At 41.5% G+C, this 23,881-nt stretch overlaps 1 protein-coding gene and 1 long non-coding RNA gene across 3 annotated transcripts in view; one reads left to right on the forward strand and one right to left on the reverse strand.

Annotated features, from left to right (window-relative positions):
- Positions 1-17,567, forward strand: part of LOC146359759 (uncharacterized) — a 109,228-nt gene extending 91,661 nt beyond the window's left edge. The window contains exons 3-4 of the long non-coding RNA XR_014787379.1: positions 16,117-16,192; positions 17,170-17,567. This is a non-coding gene — a long non-coding RNA (uncharacterized LOC146359759). The remainder of the gene's footprint in view (positions 1-16,116; positions 16,193-17,169) is intronic.
- Positions 1-23,881, reverse strand: part of WDR27 (WD repeat domain 27) — a 209,879-nt gene that overhangs the window by 132,025 nt on the left and 53,973 nt on the right. For both annotated transcript variants that reach the window (XM_084832154.1, XM_084832161.1), the window contains exon 23: positions 1,968-2,065. In XM_084832154.1, coding sequence (XP_084688280.1) covers positions 1,968-2,065 — 98 coding nt within the window. The remainder of the gene's footprint in view (positions 1-1,967; positions 2,066-23,881) is intronic.

The raw sequence follows: 23,881 nt of genomic DNA on the forward strand, positions 1-23,881 counted from the left end.
AGGCCAATTGATTGCAAAAACATAAGGATACAATGTCTCTCATTTTATTACATTTTGACATTTGGTTGGGGTAATAAACCTTTACAGTTTGGCAAGATCTTACAAGCTCCCCTCAAAAAAGACACGATTAAATTATAAAACAATAACAAAAAATCAATTGATATTAAGCTCACTGCTACATTCTTTCAAAGCAGGGTTTTTTCCCCACAAAACACTTCACTTAGACATTTTCTACATTTTAATGATTTACAGTGATCTCTCCATACATGCTTTTTCCTATACTACTATATATGAAATCTTTTTCAAGTCAGACAAGTCAGAATAGGTTTCAAGGTTAAAAGGGTGCATTTCATTAGCTATTTCCAATTTCAGATTGATTTCAAATTGGATTCAGCTCCATATGCCCTTTAAAAATATACCTTGCGACTTAGGGCCATCTCACTCATTCCACAACAGGGTATACAGCAGAGCCAGTTACAGCTCTTTGTTGTGTGCATCTGTATGATATACATTGCTGCATTTTTATGCAAAAACAACAGTCTTCTGGCATCTTTAAAGACTAACACATTTATCATCGCACAAGCTTTTGTAGACCAGAGTCCACGTTACCAAATGCAACATGAAAGCTTATGTCATAATAAATGTGTTAATTTTGAAGCAAAGGTAGTAATGGAATTCATCTAAGCTGTATTTGGCCCCAGATTTATTTTGCAGTTCTTTACTTCCAGAATGGTTTTTACAGTTCTGTACATACTGTTTTGTAACATGTCTAACAGAAACACATTAAGTGATAAGCAAACACATCGAAGGATTTATGTCTTTATATGTGTGAATTATTTCTTTCTTTTAAAGCATTTATACCACGCATTATCACTAAGCAGTTCCGAGCAGTTGGTCTACTCTAGATGAGAAATTAATCCTTGAAGGGTGCAATCCAATGGGGATAGGCGGCCACCTCCAAACTCAGAGGCGACCGCCTATCCAATGCAGGGCAGGAGAAGCACGGAGAGGATCATCCCCTCCGCACTTCAGCTGCCCTGCATTTGTGGCTAGACAGCCAATTTTGGCTGTCTAGCAGCAGGAAGGTGGAGCGGGGGAAGCGGCTGCCAGATGACACCTAGGATGTGTCGTGCTGGCGTTTCCGCCTTCCCCGCCCTAGAACGCCCCCCAGAATGCCCCGTTTTCACCGCTCCGCACTCCTCTTCCAAGCGTGGAGCATGGGGCTGTTCTGAGCTGCCTGCGAGTGGCCATGGAATTGCTCCCTAAGAACAGGACTGTGCAGGAGCTTCATAACACTGCAAACATAAGGTATTTCAGAGAAGTGAATGTGAAAACCTTGTCAGATAAAAAGACTGACAAGGTAATTGTCTGTCAATGGTAATTCAGTGAAGGATATCAATGAATTACCATTAAATCACGATAAACAGTTTCAGTGGCCACACAATAATCAAGAAAATAAGTGTCAGTGAAGTTGCAAATCAGTTTGGAAGGAATTTAGTCAAAACAAAGAACATACTATTATAGAGGCCTGTAAGCATTTACACAGACTACAGACATATCCCATTCAAAACATGTTATAGCTATTCCATTCTGGACAGTCACACTATCCAGTGTTTTTGTTGTTGTCTAGAGTGACAGTAGAATCTGTAGTAGATTGGATCAGTATCGTTGAGAAATATGAAGAACCATTGGTATATACCTACAAGTGTGCACACATGCAAGTGTTAACAAAATCCACATAATCAGATGACAAGAAATGTAAATTGGTTCCGGTGGGGTGAAAAATGGGCTTTGCTGTTCACAAAAAAGAGATGACCCTAGTTTCCTCTATTTTCTAGTAACAACCCAACTACTTTTATCATAGTTAGCATTTACACACAATCCCAAAATAACCAAGAATTTGTGTAACATGTGTGAACAAGCCATTTGCACAACATGTGTGAACAGTCTGAAGCAACACCCTTTACCTCAGCGTTCTCAAATCCCAGAGCTTGATGCCGTCACCAACAGCTGTTGTTAAGAAAAGATTGTAAGCTTCATACTGCTGACAGCTAAAAGCTGATCCCTGCAAGACAAAACATTTATTTACAATTCCTGAATCCTATATGGCAAGGTATAATTTCCATTTATGAAGGTGCATTAAAAGTTACATGTGGGCCTTAGCAATTGTTGAAGAGTTTACAAGTTGAAGAGTTGCCATAGTTTTCACATACTTCTTGATTATCAACTTTTCTAAATTTGCCACTTGTCTTTTGAGAGAAGGCAAGCTACTGAATGATTAAAGTTTTGGTAATATATACTGTTGATCTCACTTACAGTACAATTCTATGCATGTCAACTCAGAAGTACGAATCACTGTGTTCAATGGGGCTTGCTCCTAGGTAAGTGCTCACGGGATTGCAGCCGTAGAAAGTAATATTCACTGCATGAAATCCGATAGAAGAGTGCAATACAGGACTCAATCTAAGTTTCTGAGATACGGATTTTCAGCAGAAAAAAACCCATTGATTATCTCCTGGCATTTCTTCTCCCATAGGAACCATTCCCTCAGGGCTTTAAGATAAGCTAATGAGGCCCACTTTCATCTCTTTGAAGACTGAGATGGGTTTCCACCAGGAGGAGGGCCTTTTTCGTTGTGACTCTGGAAATGTAGAATACTCTCTTAGAAATTCATTTACAGTATGTGCCTCTTAGGTCTCTTTTTGGAGACATACAGAATGCTTTTATTCTGCCCCACACCTTGAGAAATTAACTAGAATCACTGGATGTATGTATTTGTTCCTTGTTGTTCTTCTGAGTGTTTTAAATAGTTTTAAAATTGTTTTATATTGTTTTATTCTTTTATTTTTAAAAAATAAATTGTTTCATTACCTGTGAACTGCATTTGGTACTTATTTTGTTAAAATGCAGCATATAAATATTTGAAATAAACCAACTAAATAAAAATATACACACAGAGAATGGTAGAAAAAGAACTAAATACTGCGCAGCTGTAATATTTCAGAACACCTGCAACAAGCGATGGGTAAATTCACCTCTAGACTTATATCTTTGTTTTTCTCTCTCTTACTAAGCCCAAACAAGGGTTTGCATCTTCAAAAACCAAAACAAAGCACAAGCTACCACTGATCTGGTAACATCAAAACCAAATAGCTAAACAACCCCTGTACAAACATTTGGTTTGGTTGAACATAACTGTTATGCTTGAGGTCATTTCCCACAATAGGAATTAAATTGCCAGGAATCTTCCCCTTTTCACAATTGTTCATGTATAACTGGGAAATGTTCCAATTTTAAGTCAGTAGATACTCAACATTCCCTTTAAAATGACTGCAGAAAGGGTCATAACTCTAACCTAATAAATCTAATAACATAATAAATAGCTAGATGTATATATTTTCAAATTTAAAAAAATAACCAGTGGCACCCAAAGTGTTATGCAACATAGTAAAACAGTATAAATCACAATAAAACAACTTTTAAACCAACAGTTGAATATAAAACCCAGTCCCGTAAGGCGACTTACATTAAGACAGCCACAAAGATATCCATAAAAATTCCAATAGTAGAAGGAAATAACACCAATTACATCAAACCAGCATGGAATGTGTTCCTATAAAGCCATGTTTGAACTAGCTGCTGAAATGCCAGTAAAGAGGTGGCCAAACAAGCTTCTGTACTGCCATCATGGAGAAGGCACATTTCTTTTATCAGCACTCGGCATTATTTAATTTACCTTTATATATTTTGCATTTTCTCTTAAATTCATTTTTTAGTATGAAATAAATAAATAAAAGTAATTTAAAACATGCATGACAAATAAGAAGGAAAGTTAAAGTACCATTTACCAGTTCAGAGGGCATCATTTACCTTCCTTTGTACTTGCAAAGTTATTTATGTCTTTTCCACTAATGAAGTCAGTCAAAATAGTACTCTTATTCCTTAACAGACTTTCCAAAAGGCTGTTGTCAAATGTAATTGCCCTTGAATTAGCCATAGATTTGCAAGGCTCCCAGCTCAATGCCATTATAATTTTAGCTCTCCATGAACCTGTTCTGTGATTTAAAAAATTGTAAGACCAGAGATTCTTGCTAAGCAACCTCCAGGATTCTCTTCATAACTATGTCTAGCTAATAAGTAGAGATGGGTATATGACTTTCTGACAGCATGTTTTCACCACAAGAGATACGTGTGAGCACAGTCCAGATGGTCACCCCTGTGATAATGGTGAATAATCATCATTCACCAGGCACTGTTGCTCTATTAACTAAATATTTGCAATGTCTAATCAGCACAGTGGCAGCAGGAAGTTTCTAGGTGTAAAGTAAGTTCTCCTGTTTTGGAATCAGTGTATTTCTCAGAAAATATCAGGCTCTTTACTAAATAATGTTCAGCTTCAGCAACAGGCTAAGTAAATTATCTCTGCATGAATAACATCATGCACTCTTATATATCAGGAGAAGAATGGATAAGAAGATAGTATATCTCTGGGCATAATTATTCTAAGATGGCAGGCTAGCATCTCAATTCTTTGGCAAGCAATAGATATTTGTTGACTATTCTGTTGCTATGCAGTTAAAGCTACTGCTGAATCCTATATTCCATAGTGCAACCACATTCATTTTTGTACACATGATAATGTTTAGTGTGAAGGTCATAACTAGGTCAATAAAAGCTTTTGTTTCTTTGTTTGTTTCCTCAGTGCTCAATATTGTTAAGAGCCAAATGTCTTATAAGTATGTCCCTATCAATTACATTTCGTGCTGCTGAATGCTGCTTATCCTTAGCTTTAACAATATAACTGACAGATATAAATATACCACCATTTTCCATTAAAGGTATGTGTACAAGCTTAGTATTATATCAAAATCAAAAGTGCATCAACAAGTACAAGTGCAGCTAGGGAACCTCAGATAAAGTTATGTGGCAATTGCTAAAACTGACTTACATTTAAAAGGAATTTGAGCATCTTGAGTTTCAGAAATGATCTAAGAGGACATCCCAGGAAGCATTTTTTCAGCAACTATATTTATGATAAAAGTTATTTTATTTCAGAAACAGTGTGAACCTGTGGCTAATATTGGACTTGGAAATGGGAAACATGGATTTATATCCCTGCTGAGATTTACTGGATGGTACTGGAAAAGTCATTGATCCAGTGCTCTGATCCAAAGTTCTATGTGTACCCTGGTGTCCATATGGGCCTTTCCACTAACTTCAGTAACCCACAAGCCAAGCAAGAACATGAAGTAACTGCCAGCACAGGAGCATCTGTGGCTGTTCTTGCTCTAGTTTTGGAATCCTAGCACCCAATCCTTTCAGCTGCCTCAGCACATAGGTTCATAAGACTAGCTGTTCAATCACCTCTAGCCATAGCAAAGTTTGTGGTGGAGTCTAGATAGGTCAATCCAAGCATATGACATACCTCCTATTTTGACTAATTAGCAACATTTTTACTCTCTGACTGGACTATAGTAGAAGAACAGTATTCCACTAACAATGTAATACCACACACTGAACAAGCATACTGTGCCTCTTCAACCCTAAAAAGCTCTACATGACAGGTTGGATGATAGTAATATAGTAATAAATAAACCAATCTTCCAATTAGCACTGCCAATAAATATGTGCCTTTTATGCTCAAAGCCACAATCCAACACAGAGTGAGGCATGGCTAATCTTCTCAATGCTGATTCCGAGAAGCAGCACTGATTTCAGCATTGTCCTCACAAGCAACATTGCTTGATATTACACAGAATGTGGCCTTTTTGCCTAAAAACAAAGTAATTATGGATTGTATATGCAAATATATCATAATTATATCATAATGCAATTATATCATGCTATTATATCATAATCATATAACAGGAAAACAGAAACATCATGTTGCATTCAAAATGAACAAGTTATTAAAAACAGACTGCTTCATAATTTTATGTAAGAGTTTGTCTTATACTAATCAGATTTCAACGTCAGTATCTTTTATCTATCTCGTCAGCATGTCATTGTTACAGGCTGTGATCCAGAGAAGTGTAACTTGTGCATGTAGTGGGATTCTATCTTTTTTTTATTTCTCTAACAGCAGTTTCCCAAAATCTTTTCATCTAAAGGGACTTGCTGGATTGTGGCCATAGTGTTTTACCACTACTCATTTTAGTTTAAAGTTTTAATGTATGTTACAAAACTGCAAAGGTTGATTTAGGATTGTAATCCTCAATTTTCCATAAAAACAAGCTCCAATTTCTCTCCTCATGTGAATGTACGTCCATAACTTCAAAATGTGCTCTGCTTAAGTAACTTGAAGTCACTTTGCTGACAGAGCAAAAAGAAAAGCCAGAAAAAGTAAAAGCATTGACATATTACAAATAATACTGCAGGAGTTTAGTAAAGTTAAGTGTTATACCAGACCAGTCTCTCTGAAAACCACAAAAACCTATGCTAAAGTCATTCTAAGAAACTGTTTTAAAACCACAAAAGAAAAGACATTCAGAACTGAGGATGGATTGCTGTCTGTAGCCTAACCAATGAGCTTAAGCACAGCAGGAAGACAAAGCTGGGCACAAGGCTTGATTACAATATCCCAACGTGTCTGTAATCCTTAAAATGCTGGTATATATCGCTGAAATAACTTTGAGAATTAGAAGGTTGTGAATTCTGTGTCTTCTGCCCAAGACTGAAGTTGAGAAGCAACCTGATTCTGTTTAGAAAAACGGACCACTACGACTAAAAAATTACTTCAGGTCGGTAGGGGTGGACGAAAGTCACTTACCTGTCCTCGAAGGACGTTCGTGGTGGGGGGGAGGCGCTTCGCTGGTCCCCCCGCGAAGTTCAGGCCGGGGGGGAGAGGCTTCCCGCCTCGGCCCGGCTGAAATTCAGGCCGGGGGGAGGCTTCCCGCCTCGCCCGGCCGAAATTCAGGCCGGGGAGGAGGCTTCCCGCCTCGCCCGGCCGCGAAAGTTTAAAAAAAAAAGCGAAAGTTTAAAAAAAAAACAAAAAACGCCCCGATAGGCTACGTGACGATTCACGTAGCCTATCACAGCTAGATCTGCAAAGTCAGCCGTGATAGGCTACGTCAATCGTCACGTAGCCTATCACGGGTGACTTTAAAAAAAAAAAAAAAAGCGCGTACGCTAATGGCGGCCCCCATAGGGCCTTATTTAGTCGCGTTCCTTATTTAGTCGCTGTAGTCTACGTAAAAACAGCGACCAAATAAGAACGGGAATGGCGTCTCCCTATGGGGGCCGCCATTATCCGTACACACTTTTTTTTTTAAAGTCACCCGTGATAGGCTACGTGACGATTGACGTAGCCTATCACGGCTGACTTTGCAAATCTAGCTGTGATAGGCTACGTGAATCGTCACGTAGCCTATCAGGGGGCGTTTTTTTTTTTCTCTTTCATTGCAATGGCGGCGGCGGCAGCCGGTCAAAAGACCGGCTGCCGCTCCCGCCCCGCTCGAACACCCGCCGAACCGCCGGCCGGACCCGCCGCCGGGAGGGACATTCGGCGAAGGTAAGTCCTGTCCCGGGGGGGGGTGCGGGGGGGTGCGGAGGATTTCTCCCCGAAACTTGTTCGGGGGACCGAACACGTTGGCGCTCGGCCCCCCGAAGTTTCGGGGAGAAATTCTCTGCCAACCCTACAGGTCGGTCACTTGGGGCCTATTGACAGAGGAAATCAATGTACTTATCATGGCAGGTTTAATGAGATATTTTCGTTTGTTTGTTTGTGAATAAGTGTTAATGAAGCAGTCTACTTTTGACTTCTTCGAGGTGTTTTTTAAACACTATCAGAGTCTCAGACATCACACAGCTTACACCAGACCTGTATAGCTAATGCATACAATTTTCTTCCCTATTCTGTTTCTTTTCTGTAAGGGATAGATTGTAATATGAGGCAGCACCACATTTGTTTGTTTGTTTGTTTATTTACTTACCCACCCACCCATAGCTCAGTAGTTCAGAGTACCAAACATACTGGTTAGAGAGAAACTAGCGCTCCAGTTTGAGACGTTTACTTGTCTCAAGTTGCCTGTCTGCAAAAAGGAGACCACAGTAGTGTTTCTATAAGGATAATCATATTGAACAGTATGAAATATTGTAATAAACTATCCAGAACAATCATTTTTATATATTTCTAGTCTGTCCAGATAATCACACTAAAACCCACATTCCAATAAAATCAATCAATAAAATACTCACTAAAACACTACACACAGAAAATATACACATTCAACAGCTGTGGAGTAGCCACTGACAATGTGCCTTTGTTGTCCAGATCTGGGGCAAAGACAGTATAAGCAAGAGGTATGGTCAGCTAATTTTAAAGACTGTGGAAAAGGCACTCTCTGTGGTTGTAAGGTCCATGCGGTTTAGGGCTTAATCAAAATTATCACCTTCAATTATGTCTGAAACACAACAGGAAAACAATGCAGATGCTGGAGCACTGATGTAATGTGCACCCATTGATTCATCACTGTTGGGAAGCAGGCCAACATGTTCTGTAATGAAGCTCTCAAGCAGTCCCCTAGTGCAACCCAACTAGAGTGCACCAGAGTAATCTACACAAAGTTATGAAGTTGTATAGGATGTTTGCTGTGCCTGAATCAGACAAGTAGTTGGGAAAAGGTACTCATGGTCACCACTGCAACCAGGGTTCTCAGGTCAGTGACTATCACAGAAACATGCTTAAGGCCTAATTCAGACATCACACCAAACCATAGTTTGTGCTAACTGTTGTTAAGATCCCACATTATGGTCTGTAATAGTTTATTACTGTCACAAGACCAGCAAAGCGAGGTAGCACTACAAATGCAATAATATAAAAGGAATAGGAAGTAGTTAAAATGCAAATAAATAAGAATTACACCTAACCCACTCATGATAGTAAAATATTTAACAAATTAAAATATTATCAAACAATTGACGTCATCCCATGCCAGCAAACGATTGCAGCAGCACAGAATCTAGCCACCTTAGAGGTTACCTGAGTATTCTGGTCAGCCAGCAGATAATCTGTATAGAACACATTGGATTCCCAGGTATTCCTTGTAAAATAGGAGTAATAAAAATATGCCGAAAATCATAATAGAAGGAATAATGCATGGCCCACAGTCTCCACCATGCCAGCTTCACAGGGGCTTAAGCGCTCAGAGTATAAGGTACCATTATATCTACCCTCCAAAAGGGCAGAAGGTAACACATTGAACTTGGCCAGCGTGAACGCTCTCCTGTATGTTAGAATGGTTAGGGTAGTTAAAGGTTGTGGGTAAGAAAACCCACCCCTATCTCTGAATTCGGAATATAGAGTAGCTACACTTATATGATCTTGTAACTCATTATCCCTAATATGCTTGCATATGTCCCCTTTCACTTCTATATGGCCCAGGGCGAGGATGGCATTTTGCGAGAAACCCAAATTATGAAGTTTCGCATCCACAGCCCTTTTCCATTTTGACTGAAATGCATCGGTCAAAGTCAGAGGGGCGAAACCTTGAGGGGCAAATATCAGTTTTAACCAAAAATTTAACTTATACATCCAACTGAGATTTGGCCTGTCTCTAGACGCAGGAGCACATTGGGAACACAACTCAGAAGGCCAAGGATATTTCTCAGAAATTTTGTTTGGGTTTTCCATAGTGGCAATGTTACTGTAAACACACAGCTGCTCACCATATAACATTTGTGTTAACATCTTGGCAGAAGAAACTTTTAGGGCTGATGGTATGTGCTGACCTCCTTTGGTGTAAAAAAAGAGATGAGCGATTTAACACTCCTCTGAGCATTTGCAATGGCATTAGAGATTTGAGTTTTCCAAGAGCCAGACGACTGGAAAATTACTCCCAAATATTTGTAGGATTTAACCTGTTCAATTGGGTGCCCATTTATCTGCCAGCGATGTTTAGTCTGTTTTTGAGTAAAGACCATAACTTTAGATTTGGCACAGTTAATCACCAATTTCTCAGTTTTACAATAAATGTGCAAGGTTCTTAATTACTGCCTCAAGCCAATGCATGTCAGAGAGAGCTGTACTGCATCATCTGCATGCAATAAGACAGACAAAGGTCTATTTGCCAATTTAGGAGGGTGGGAGTTTGTCTCAGAAAGCCTATTGACCAGGGAGTTGATGTAAATGTTGAACAAAAACACAGCCCTGTTTGACACCAATATAAGTTGGAATTGTTCTGGTCAGATGGCTTACACGGTTGCATCTCACCTGCAGCTAAGTTTTATCATAAAGACTATGAAAAAGAATCCACAATTGCCTATTGATGTTAGCGGCCTCAAGTTTTTGCCATAACCTGTCCCTTGGAATTAGATCAAAAGCAGACTTAAAGTCAATAAAGGCTGTGTAAAGTGCCCCCCACCCCTCAGGAACAGAAGAATATTTTTCGACCAGGTGTTGTAACACAAGCCCCTGGTCAGCTGTGGAGCACAGCTGGTCTGAAACCGGCCCGCTCATCTTCCAAAAGGTTTTCCTCCTCCATCCAGCTTGAAAGTTTCTCGAGGAGTTGACTGGCATACAGCTTACTAACAATATTCAGTAGACTGTTTGGCCTGTAATTAGCGGGGTTCGATCTTTTCCCCTTTTTATATATCGGAATGATGGTAGGGAGGCCCCAATCCACTGGTATACACACTGACCAATTGATACAGGTAAATAAGACTGCTAGGACCGGGGCCCACCACTCCATGTTGGCCTTAAGTAACTTGGGTGGAATGTTGTCATTCCAGGGAGCTTTGCCCAATTTAAGCTTAGAAATAGGCCTACTAAGTTCAGAAGTGGAGACAGGAGGCCAGTCAGGTAGATTATTCATTTCAGTTTATAATAGCGGGGCTCCAGATTATCTTTTAGCGTACAAATCACTAAAATATACTTCCCAGGTCTTAACTGGAATGTGGAAATCTATTCCACCTGGTTTACTATGCTAACCTCTGGAGACAATTCTCCAGAACGTGGATTCTCGTTCATGACCTCTCGAAGTGGCAATTAGATTCTGCCAACTTGCTCTCCATGCCTGGCTCTTTCCCCCACTAATTAAGTTTTTGAATCTCTTCTTTAGAGTTAACCATTCAGGGGGTATAACTGGCAAATCCGATTTCCTGTATAGTCTGTTAAGGAACCTATCTGTTAAGGATTTCTTCATGTTCACACATTCTTGGACAAACTAAGATTTGGACGTGCAAGGAACATGCTGCCTCACAAGGGTTTTATAGGTCAAGTGATTTTGCAAGGATAAGACCAATACTTGATACAAGTCCAAAACATTTTGCGGGGATCTCACAGTTAACAAAGTATCCCACAATGTGAGACAGCTTTCAGAGAGTAACAATGAAGATAATTTTTCCTCTGACTTGGTTGACCATCTTATATGTGAGGCTCTAATTTCAGCTTCTGAATAGAACAGGGGTTCAAGAACTGCATGGACATCCTGGTTCTCAGGGTATAAGAGTACAGTTAAAGGGAGGTGGTCACTCTCAGTGTGTGTTCCCACCCTGCCTGCAACTGATCAGCAAATTTAACAAATTATAAGAAATGATAAAATAGTCAATTGTTGATGCTCCAGAACCTGATAAAAATGTGAACTCACCTTTTCTATCCCCTTCGAAGTCCCCATTCAGCAGTACTAAATCTAAGTCATTTATCATGTGTAGGAGGCAAAACCCAGGGTAGTTGCAGCTCTTATCTTTGGACTGCCTTTCAGGTATTAAATGGGTCACCTCTGTTTCAGGAGTATATTCACCAAAGTGACAGTACAGAGCATCATTGTTCTGGCCAATTCTGGCATTGAAGTCTCCTGGCAGTATCACAAATGCTTCTGGATACAAGGTTATCCTTCTGTCAATAAACTCTTGTAGTCTTAACCATCTATCCTTATTCGGCTGTTTTTGGTGCAATGGGGATAAATAAATGTTTATTAACAGTAGGGAGAAAGAGCAGAAGTTAATAACTAGGGAGACTGCGATATTGGGCAAAGAATCTACACTGATAGGGGTGGCTCAGAGTTTAGTAGAAACCAACACCCCAAGACCTCCTTTGGGATGACCTCCCCTAATGCTAGGCTCTGCTTTTAATGAATAAACTGAAAAGCCATTTAATTCTAACTCCTCCCTTGCCCAAGTCTTTTGCAGCAGTAAAATATCATGACCACTGATGAAATTCCGAAAAGAGGGGTTAGCAGCCTTACTCTGCCAGCCCACAACATTCCAAGAAAGGAATGTTAATTGAGGATTCTGGTGGCATACCGAAGGTCAATCCAAGGTACTGTATATAGTGTCCTTCTGGCAGTGGAGCTCAGGGGGTTGTGCATTACTATGATTCATCCCCATCAGGCACAAGCCCTCAAGGGTTGAGGAAATATTCCTCTGGGCTGCTTTATAAAGACATGGTTCATCAGCTTTTTCGGTAGAAGTAGCCCTACTTCTCCCTTGGATCTGCTCCTTTCCCCTGGTTAATCCTGCAGCCTCCATTACATCCTCAGCATATTCGATGCCCTTCAATGATGGACTCATTTTACTCACATTTGAGACGATTGGATGAACAGTATTAGAAGAATGTCCTCCTGTCTCAGCTGCCCTCTCAGAGGAACCCATTTCCCCCACATCCAACTCTCTCATCTCAAGCCAGGTCAACGATGTGGTAGTTTCTGTTTTTATAGTAATTGATGGGGGAACAAGATCTTTGACGGTACACTTTCGGACAAGTTTGCATAAGAGTGGATTTATTTCTGCAGTGACCTGATGGTATGGAAGGCATATCTTCTCGCCCAAAGATCCTGCCTCAGCGCACTCCCATCTTCCAGCGTAGTTTACTTGATGGGCTATTGCAGAACTCTCAGGAGTCCATTGGACCTCCCTTTGTCCACATGGATCTCTTTGCCTGGCCTTCATACTCATCAAGTGCAATTTTAAGAGATCAAGTCTATTAACAATTTCATTTTGTGCGCAGTGTGGTAGAGCGCAGAAGGACTTATATGCCGTTTGCTGTTCCCCAAGGGCAACATGATGTTGAGGCTCCATTAATTCTGGGTCATCTAAATCTTTGCAAATGGAAAGTTTGTCACCCAGGACTATCAAGATCAATTAATTTTTTTTTATGACTAAGCACTTCCTCAGTTCAAGTGCTTTTTGTGTGTACTACCAGATGGGGGCCCAGAGAGAGAGGAGATGCCCAGTTCTCAAATAATCTAGAGACTGATATACCACTCTTGTGTAATAGATCCCTACATTCATACACCGCCTTGGCAGAACTCCAGTTGCAGAATGTAACTGCACGAGCACGAGAACCACTGAAGTATAAGTACTCTATCCCTGTTAAGTCCTCTGTTGACAAGAAATCTGGGAGAGCCATTCCAGGAGTTTTAGCAGATGTAATTTGCTCTTTTTGTGATACGAGCCCCCCTGGTTTGGCATAGTTTGATAAAACTAATTTATGCCGATTTAATACTAATCTCCAGGTACAATCTCTTACAGTTGTCTCCTGAGGTGTTTTAGTTTCTGACAAGACTATAGGCCCATGGTTCCTGCATAGCAGGACCCTGTATAGCAGGACCCTGTATTTGCACTGATGTATGTGCAGGGGTCTGAGTTAAAATCCCCGTATCAGAGTAGGATTTGATGTTATCCTGGTTTACATCCCTTCTTGTAGAAGACTTCTCAGTATTCTGGTTGGATTTAAATTTTGGGCTATTATCAAGTAATTTGAAAAGTTTCTTATAATCTATTTTTTTTTTTTTGTAGCAAGTTGGCTTTAGATTTATTACATTTTTGCTCTTCTTTGTAATTATGGTCCACCTTTTACTACCATAGTTGCTGCACACCTTCTTTTTTGGCATATTTATGCCACTTACAGGGGGTCTGTTATCATTAGTCACCAAACCACAGGCCTGTTCATCAGATCTTAGCCAAGTGTTTTTACAAATCTCCGCCAAAACAGTTAGTTTATTGCACTGATCCAGGTAAGCTTTTATGTGTTCAGTGTTCTCCGTTAGTGTAACAAGACATCCTACAACTGGAATACAATTGGTATTCTTCATTTATCATGCACGGCTGAACTGGGGACACTTTCTTCTTTACTTTTCTCCTGCTTGAGGCCAATTCTGAGATTTGCCTTAGCATTACTTCCTCTAACTGGTTAAACTTGTCAAAGGACTTGTCAGGAGACTGGTTAAACTTCTCAGGGGACTGATTTAGCCCATGTAATACTAAACTCTCAGCAAGAGTCAACTCAGCTGCGAGTAGGGTTGTACGGATTCCCCACCATCCGTTCCGGTGGGGAATCCGCGGGGGGGGGAGGCGATCCGTTCCTTCCCCCGGAATCTGCATGGAGCAGTTCCACTTCGTGAGGATTCTGCAGAGCCAAGGGCCATCCCGTTCCGCCGTCCGCATGCCCTGGATTCCCCCATTTTTTTTTCCGGCTCCCAGAACTTACATAAATAATTCCATAAGTACTGCTGAAAAATCCTTTCCGTGCGCCCGCCGTCGGTCTCCGTAAGCTTCAGGTCATAGTGAAAATGCATATTTATTTTTGTAAAAAGGGTAAAGCCCTTGGCGGGGATTCCCCACGTAACTTCCAGTCACCTGACCTCACCGGACCTGTCTTGACCTGACCGGACCTGACCTCACCGGACCTGTCTTGACCTCACCTCACCTCACCAGACCTGACCTGACCTCCACAGACAATAAATAGAAAAGATGGAGGATTTCCGTGGAGTTCAAGACTCGGCCCCAGCGAAAGAAAGCCTCAGGTCACAGGGAAAATGCCTCGTAAAAAGCGTAAAGCCATTTGCATTCTTCTTCCTCCATTTCCGATTTATGGATTTCTTTTCGTAATTATTTTCGTAAAATCCGCCGTTCAGCGGACAAAAAAAAAGGGTCTGTGTGAGCTCCGGTCTGGGTCGACTGGGTGACTCTGTTCCAAGGAGGATTCCACGGACCGGATTTGTCAGAATTTGATCCCATTTAAAATTTGTGCGGAATTCTCTGACATCCCTAGCTGCGAGGCTGACAGGGTTGAAGTCCTCACTATAATCCTGAAGGTTCCCTTTAAGATCCACGGTCCAGTCCAATTTAGAATCTGGGGGCTCAGGAAAGTGTGACTTCACATCTTCCATCATCACCTCCCTCTCCCTATCTATAAAGAACAGAGTAATTTTTGTTTGAACTTTTCATTCCTTTGAGAGAGAATCTGCAGCAGAGGGAGCTAGTGTCAGGATTCCTTTTGCCCCCACTGAAACTTCAAATGCCAAATCAAACACAGACAAGAGGCTTCAATCTATTGCTTTTGATCCATTTCTTCAAAGGGTCTTACAGGTGCAAATTCTCAGTGACTGTCAGTCTACAAGGAAAAGCCTTCAGGGGGTTCAAAAGATACCTACAAAAGTTGCCCGCTGTTTGAAAGGAAAGCAGTCTCACTAGCCTAACTTAAGGGGTAGGGGGAAGTCTCTCTCTCTCTCATGAGGTCTCTAGGCGCAGCTGTTCACACAAGGCCAATCGGGTAGACCGTCTAAGTTCCGCCCCAACCTTCTCCCTCTTTGCTCTGCGTCTGGCATCTATTAATTCAAATTCCCCAAAGCCCGCCTCTCCCTGTTCGCTATCTCTCACGGGTGTGTGTGAAGAGGGACACTCCTCCTGCAGCTGGACCTTTGAAACCTGAGGAGCCTGCCTAGCCATGTCTGGACTAGCCTGGAAACATGTACCCCTCCCCATGTCCAGCAGTTCTTCTTCAGAATCTGAACTACTCTCCCACTCCCTGCGCTCAGAAACACTCCTGACAGCTAGTCCAAGGGTTTTGTAAACCCTTTCTAGTTAGCACCATTTCCTTAATAGTTCTAAAAGCTGCCTCCCCAATTATGCTTGTACTTTCAATTCAAATAACCAGCGTCTATCTTTGCATCTTATCTCCTAGTTGCAAACCTCCTTCGCAGCTCCTTCACAGTTCAGCGATTATTCAGTCACCATTATAAGTCTCTTGTTACGTTGTGTCAGTAAATAAATCCTTACTCTGCAAGGGAAAGCTCTTCAAGGCTCTTCAATGTTGGTAAACGCCCACAAAGGACACTCGTCCAGAAATGAGCATTTCTGCTTGTTTTCCAGTAACTTTGGAACGCCTTTGTCTTTCAGCTGCTCCAGAACCTGAAGAATCTAAGGAGCCCCTGTTGGGTTACCTTTGAATCTCCACTTGAACTCTCTGATCAAGGTAAATGCTTCGTTGGTTGGGCCAAGGGCTGATTTGCAGTTTGTGTGCCACCACAGGCATTGGTTGCAGTCACATTATGGTCTGAATTTCCATGTTTACAACAGGCAAATCATAGTTTAGAGGTGCTTATTTTCTCTCATTTCCCATTTATTCAGCACACAGCTTCAAATGTTCATAATTTAACTCCCATCTCCATCTGCAACAGCTTCTTGAGGAGGAGCAATGTGGTTTGTCAATGGTTTGTGAATTTGGACATAACAGCCACTCTTGCAAGCACCAGTGGAAGTGGATGTGAAGGGAAGGAACTTGGATGATGCTTGCAGAAGCTCCTGCGAGTGCTAGCTGAGTGTGCAGCATTCAGCATACCACTCCCCCAGAGGAATCCCCTCACTATCTCCAATCTGTGATTGGAAATAACAAGGGAATATCTCTCTCTACCTCTTCCCCAAGTCCCTGGTAGCCTCTAGGCCAGGGGGTCAGAGCTTGGGGGAGTGGGTAGGGCCTATGGAGGGAGCCCAAGTCCCCACAGCCTGGATGGGGCATCTCCATAAACCAGATTAAGCCCATGGGTTCCCCATTCCTGATTTAAACAGTGGTCATGGCTACATTGGTGTTACTCCAGTATTTCACTGAAGTAAACATGTAGAGTGTTAGGGCAAGCACATAAACGTCCAGGTAACACGCACCAAAACCAAGGAATAAGTGTCTATTTCATACTTTACTTGTTTATTGCAGGAAATCTGTTGTAGCTACAGTAAACAGTAAAGTGCAAAGCATCCTTCAGGGCCAATACATACATTACACTTACCCTCAGTACACTATGTACTGTATGGATGCCTTACAAATATCAGTTCTACCACTCCCTGCCATACAAATGGCTACTTCCCATCTTGCTGAGCAGCTTGTATGTGCATATCATGAAAGGACGCATACCTCCAAATAACTTTCAAACATTAGACCTGCTTGTGTTTCCTTAGCTGTAGAGAAAACATAACCACTGAAGCAGTCATATAAGGAAAAGTTAGAAGGCTAACCAGCTCAAATCAACAAGGATGGATGTTTCCTACTAACATTTCACCACAGGTAAACCAGGATGTGGTTCTGCAATGTGCTCACGCCAAGCCATACATTATCTACCATGTCAAACTGTTCTAAACTTGCAAATTCACATGCATACCACTAATGTGGAAGGGGTTAGAGGCATGGGGAGGGGGTTGTGGAAAGCTGATATTTGGAGTTACTTCCCTCCATGTGACAGATTATGTAAGTTTTAAATGGAGTTTGTTCTGCTGGAATTCTCTCTGTAGCTAATATCTAAGAGAATGATCTAGTTTCATGTCATTAAAATAAAAAATAAAGTCTAAATTATAGAGCAATTAACTTTCAAAAATGCATTTCAATCTTTGATTTATGGATTAACAAGAAATATCGGAAACCACAAGAACTGTTTTGCACTACTGAAACTTAGAAACTGGAATTTATTTAGACTAAATTTGGGAACTTCTCACCCACCCGCCCCACTCCTGACTACTGCATGGCAAGCTTTAGCCAAGAGTGATTTTTTATAGTAGTTTTATAAATAATAGAAGAAAATCAGGATTAAAATGGAACTGCTGACAGCTTGTTTTTTATAATAGCAATGTTGCTTTAGCTCTAATGATGCCAATCCAACTTCAGAAAAATATTTTAACCAAGATTGTGATCTAAGCATGAGTACTTGGAAATAGGCTTAATTGAAACCAACAGGACTTACTTCCAAATAAATGTGCTGAAGATCAGGGTGCCAGTCAGTGTTCTCCAGCTAGTTGTAAAAAACATTTTGAAAAAATGCATATACCAGCTGGGCATGGTGTGCAATATGTGACATGTCAAAGAACTAACTATAGTGACCTGGTTCACATGTTCACCGCAGCTGACCGTAACTTATTTAAGTCACAGTGGGTTGTGGTGCATGCCGGAGCATACTGGGTGACTTATGAATATTCAAGCCATGACCATGGCTTGTCATGTCGTGTGAACTCAGTGAAGGTGTGGTTGTTGGTGTGATTAACAAAACATCCAGAACTTTTGGGCTGTTTTAGGGTTGTGAGTGGTTCATTAACCATGCCAACAACCCATCCTCACCAAGTTTGCATGACATGACAAGCTAAGGTTGCAGCTTGAATATTTAAACATCGCCCAGCATAAGCTACAACCCACTGTGACTTAAATAAGCCACAATGGGCTGCAGTGATCGTGCAAACAGACCCATTAGCTGGAATCCAGACAAGCATGTGTGTGCCAGACATATATGTGCAACAGAACCTTTTTGGTCCTTCTGCTGCCAACACAATAGCCCCACAGTGGATTTTACAATTCAGGGGGATTTCAAAAGTAGCTTATGCGGCTACTAAGAAAGAAAGAAAAAACTCCCACTGCACATTAGGGATGGACAAATCAGTCTTTATCTGGTCAAATTTGTCAATTTTGCATGTATTCAATCACAAGTCCATTCTGACCAATTTCTGCATCATTCAATGGACTTTTCTAAAAAAAAATGCACAAAAACTCGCATTTGTCATATGCAACTGTATCCTAACATACACATTTTGTATACATCTTCCCCATATATATGCATTTTTATATGCAGTCTTTGAGCCAAGAACTGGATCACAAAATTAGGAGAAGTATGCAATCTGAAGGATAACTGTGTTGTAATCCATATGTTAGTCCAGGAAGTGCGAACTAAGTCAACTTGTTTAAAAATGCAGGCCAAATTAAATTCTCCTCCATCCCTACTGCACACACACATTTACTTGAGTATGCATAAATGGAATCTCTGGATCTCAGCAAACATATATTCAAACAATCCTGATTTAATTCATAACATTCCAGAAACATATGTGTAAAACATTATACCACAACACTGCATATGCCTCTTGTTTCTGGGTATCCATGAGGGCTAAACATTTGATAAACTAGATGTCAAATCAGTCAACTCAACAACATTGAGTCTCTCAATGAATCCGATAGGATTTCTACTAAGATAACTGTGCTATATTGCATCCCATATCCTATATTCTAATAGCAAACTCACTCTTCAAGTGCCTATCCTTATATAGCCAAAATGACAGGATCCACACACAAGAGAAAGTATCACCCTAAGGTTTTCAGGAGTACAAAAACATCTGCTTACAAAAAACCCTAAGACTGGGGGGCAGGGGGGCAAAAACAACAATGAAGATTGAGCATGCTCAGTGACAACAGAATGCAGACTGATTGTTGGGGGAAAGGGAAATATTCAAGGAACTGCATGAATATGCAAGTTAGCACCCGCTCTCCAGCTCATACACTTCCTATGTGATCCTTCTTGCTGAACAATGGTGCTGCTTTGCATCATAGTACAGATCAACTGAACTGCTCTAGCAATAGATCAGAGTGGGTTGGGGGTAGTGTTTCATGACAATGGAATGAGAAGTGCATTGGAGTATTACCCAGATTTCATGGAATCGGTCTTGGTCCGTCAGGGACACACGAAGCAAAATAAGCCAAGTGTTTTCAGGGGGTCACACAGCACTTGAAAGGTACATACTTTTGGGTGAGGTGCAGGGAGTAGAACTGAACATCATCAAACTGGCAGGGGCTGCTCAACCAATAAGAAAGATTTGTTTCCTGCCCCTGTCCAGGCTCCCCCCTGCTACGACATCATTATGAATGGAGAGCAACTAATTTTCCCTATGTGTGCAAATTTCCCTGAAGAAGACAAAATCCCTGGTTCTCCAGTGCAGCATCTGAAGGCCCCCACTGAGAGTAGCTCAGCCTCTCAATTTTGCCCCATTTCAGCACTCTGCCCCAGAGTTCTTGCTTCCAATAACCACCATCCTTTCTCCCTTTCTCCTTCTCCCTGCTCGCAATGACAAGCTCCGGTAAACCCAAAAGATCCTTACTGAGATAAAGCAGAGAAGGGATTTTACAAAACTATGGAGAAACGACTTTACATCAGAGAAACTACAGGACATCAAAGAAGCACAACATCGCAATAGCAATTTAAGAGAGCAACGACGAAGCGAAAGAGCACTTTAGGCCAAGTTACTAAAGCTAGCCTTTAGCCCTTTCACTACAGAGGAGGGAGAGTCATTTCTTACTTCTGAGTAAGCATGCACAGAAAGGGGGAGGATGTTAAAAGACTGAAAGCAGGCTATCTAAAGTAATTGAGTATCCCCATGTTTGCCCCAGCTGTGGGCTTCCAGAATTTAGAGGTGCCAAGAAAGTGAAAAGTCAGGTCCAGGTTTGCTTACAAGGAGACTTCTGAGTACTTACAGCACACAGGCGTACCCAGTCATTGGATCAGACAACAGCTCTGAACAAAGAACTCTGTCACAAGATTACTTTTATATCATACATGTTATTCAGGCATAGCACTGAGGTAGTATGACAGGTGCAAGCATTAATTAGAGTTCATCTACAATTTTCCCAGCATAGCCTAACAGTGCTTAGTAACATATTCGGCAGAAGCAAGACTGTCATAACTTTCCCAGCACATACACCTGGTCCTGTTTAAGATAAACAGAGCTTCACTTCTCAGGCTCATCCTAGGCCCTGATAAATTGTGCCAGGCTCGTTAGCATGGAATGTGCTGAGGGGGGACTATATCGGCCTTTGATTCATCTTACAAGCCCAGAGGCCCACTTGCAAGGGACTGCAGCTAATAACAAACCAAAGCAGAGAGCATTATGGATCTCTAAGCATCTGTAAAGCTACTGTTAGCTTGCTTACAGGCCCAGGGCCCTACACCCCACTAACGCAGTAATGTGAGGGGTCACTGCTGAGCTCCTGGGGATTTTCTCAGTGGGAAAAACTATTTCCACTGGGGAAACAAAAGGGAATGGGGTGTCCCACCCACTTGACCACATCACTGCCAGGTCAGAGAAGCACGCCCAAGATTTAATGCAAGGGGGGGGGGGCGGCATTGCACACTGTGGTAAACCCGCCAGGGAGCCACTTTCAGTAAAAAAAAAAAAAAAGTCACGAGTAAGAAGAGTTTCAGAAAATGCGGCTTTTCAAGAGGGAAGGCGCTGGTTGGCAGCAGATTGGTGACAACATCATCTGTCTATGGCATATGCCCTCGTTCAGAGATTCTCTCAAACTATATTGTCATTATGTTGGCAACCACTGATCACCTGTGTATTATGTATACAAACAGATTTCTCTTACAACCAGATACTATCTAGAGCCAGTTCAATACTTTACTCTGGTATAGGTAATACAGAATTCTAGTTCTTAAGAAACACCCTCTCAGACAAGATTTTGTCTTTATGTCTTTTACTACAAAGTATTAGCACAACAGTACTAAATAAAAGAGCTTATGCATGCATAAATTCAAACACATGAAAACATATAACATCATTCTTAAACAAGGCATTTAAGCAGAGTTAAGTACATTTGCTAGTTCTCAACAATCATCAATATCAAGCTTAACAGGTTGATTCTACAGGCAACACATTGGGGAAAGCTGATCCTAAAGGATAGCTTCCACTGTTGTGTGTTCCGAGTCTCCTCTGTATACTTTTAGCATCCTATAAAATATGTCTAAACTATTTTTACTATGACTTATGTTTCTTATCCAAGAATTCAAAAGATAACCTTTCTACTCTAAATTTTCATATGTCTAAACAACAGTATTGAATTTTGAAGTTCTTATTAAGAGTAATGAGCATACCAACATACTTACCTAAACATCTTAACGTTCTTTGACATGTTACAGGTATGTTTTTGACACAAATTCATTCACTTGATATCCCATCTTGTGAGCTTGTTTTTCTTACATATTTACGGTCTCCAGTGAGGTCTCTTGGTCACTTATTTGATGGCCCATCTGACCTGATGGCTTTACGAGACTCTACTAATTGAAAGTCATAAACCTAAATTTAACATTGATACCTCCTTATCTGGATTCCTTTCTAGACAATAAAAGGATCTATTTCTAATTGCCTGGTACACTTGTCTCTCATCTGGTAAACCTCAGAGCTAAGACACTGAATTACTCTTGAGTCAGAAGCCCATACTGGGTGATATTAGGCATTGGGATCTCCTTTGCAATTCCAGAATTCTCTTGGAGGCATTTAATTAAAGAATTTCCTAATCGAGCAGCAGGGGTAAGATCATGCAAATATGAAAGATTTGCTTGATCTACCACATGTCACAAAGGAAGTCAGACTACTCTAACTTCACACTAAATTGCTCATGAAGACAGGCCCTGGGAAATGATGCAAGCAGAGAAGTAGAGCTTGATGCGTCCCCATACATTTGCCCCATCCAATGTATCAGGCATATAAAACTTCTAATTTTCCCAACAAAGGTAGAACCATTTTATATACGAGTCTTGTTCTCCCTTGCAGAAGTTTGAACTATAGCAATTTTAATAATAAAGTTGTCTTACGTGTGTCTTTTATGCTGACTTACATTTAGAATAAAACTATTCTTCTCTTCTTAAGGTGCCATCTCCTACTGGAGGTTAGCTATCATTACAGCTATTTTCGTTTGTGATGCCGCTGCTCTGAATAGCTGTACAGAAGTACAGCGGAACCATTCCCTCAGATTCTTTAACCATCATGTTCGTCTTCTTCCTACTGATCTTTTTCCTTCCATTTTCCCTTACATAATGAGTTGGAGTATGGCGTATTTTTCGCCTCAGATAATATGACCGACCAAGGTATTGTAACTTTCTTCTCTTGAAAGTCTTTACCAATTCTGTTTGTTTGCTTACTCTGCATAGTACGTTCTCATTTGTTACTCGATCAGTCCATGGTATTTTCAGCATGCATCGCTATATCCACATTTTGAAGGATTTGTTTTTCCTCAGATTGTTCTTCTTAAGCGTCCAAACCTCCACTCCGTAAAATAATATTGAGAACATGTAGCATCTTACCATCTGAATCCTTTGTCAGGAGTGCCCTGGCGGCCTCTTTTAGTGTGCTCCAATAGCTAGCTCAAGACACAGACAAAAGGATTCTTTTCAAGGCTTTAATCCTTTTACAACTTAATGACTCTTTCAGATGCTAATCAACAGCGACTAAGCAAGGAACAGCAGAGTAGCCTATGCTCCAGGTTAGGAAGTTGGTCCCCGTTTGAAGGAGAATCACGGGAAGACCCTGAACTTATGGGCTAGGGAGAGTTCCTCCCTCTTTCCCTTGGGTCCTCAAGATGTGACCATTGCTTGCATGCCAAACGAGCGCTACGCCGCCTTTCCGCGCCCTCCAGCTGTCGTCGCGCCCGGCGTTGGCGTCGAGCATCCAGCAAACCCCCCTCCAGCACTCTCTCGCTGCCAGGGTCACTATCTATCTCAGGAATGCTGGCAGAAGGAATCTCTGCCAGCTGCTATGCCTGTGAGAGAGGAGCACGCTCCTCTCCCACAGATTGCTGTTCCTTCTCAGAATCAGAACTGCTCTGGGGTTCTATCGGCTCAGTTTCCACCCTGACATCATCCCCGCTCCGATGAGGCCCCCCCTCGTGCTCCTCCCCTGGGGCCCTGGGTTTGTGGGGGTACAACTGGTGGAAGTGCCTCAGCAGCAATGGAGCATGCACATTTTCCACGGGTTCCCAGGACTGCTCATCTGGCCCGTACCCCTTCTAGTCCACTAGACATTGCAGGCAGCCACGAGAAAGGCAGGAGTCCAGAATCTCCGTGACCTCAAACTCCTCCTCCCCCTC

Source organism: Heloderma suspectum, chromosome 1 (assembly GCF_057233095.1).
Source record: "Heloderma suspectum isolate Gila_16-S chromosome 1, 16-S_ref, whole genome shotgun sequence".
Classification (NCBI taxonomy): Eukaryota; Metazoa; Chordata; class Lepidosauria; order Squamata; family Helodermatidae; genus Heloderma; species Heloderma suspectum.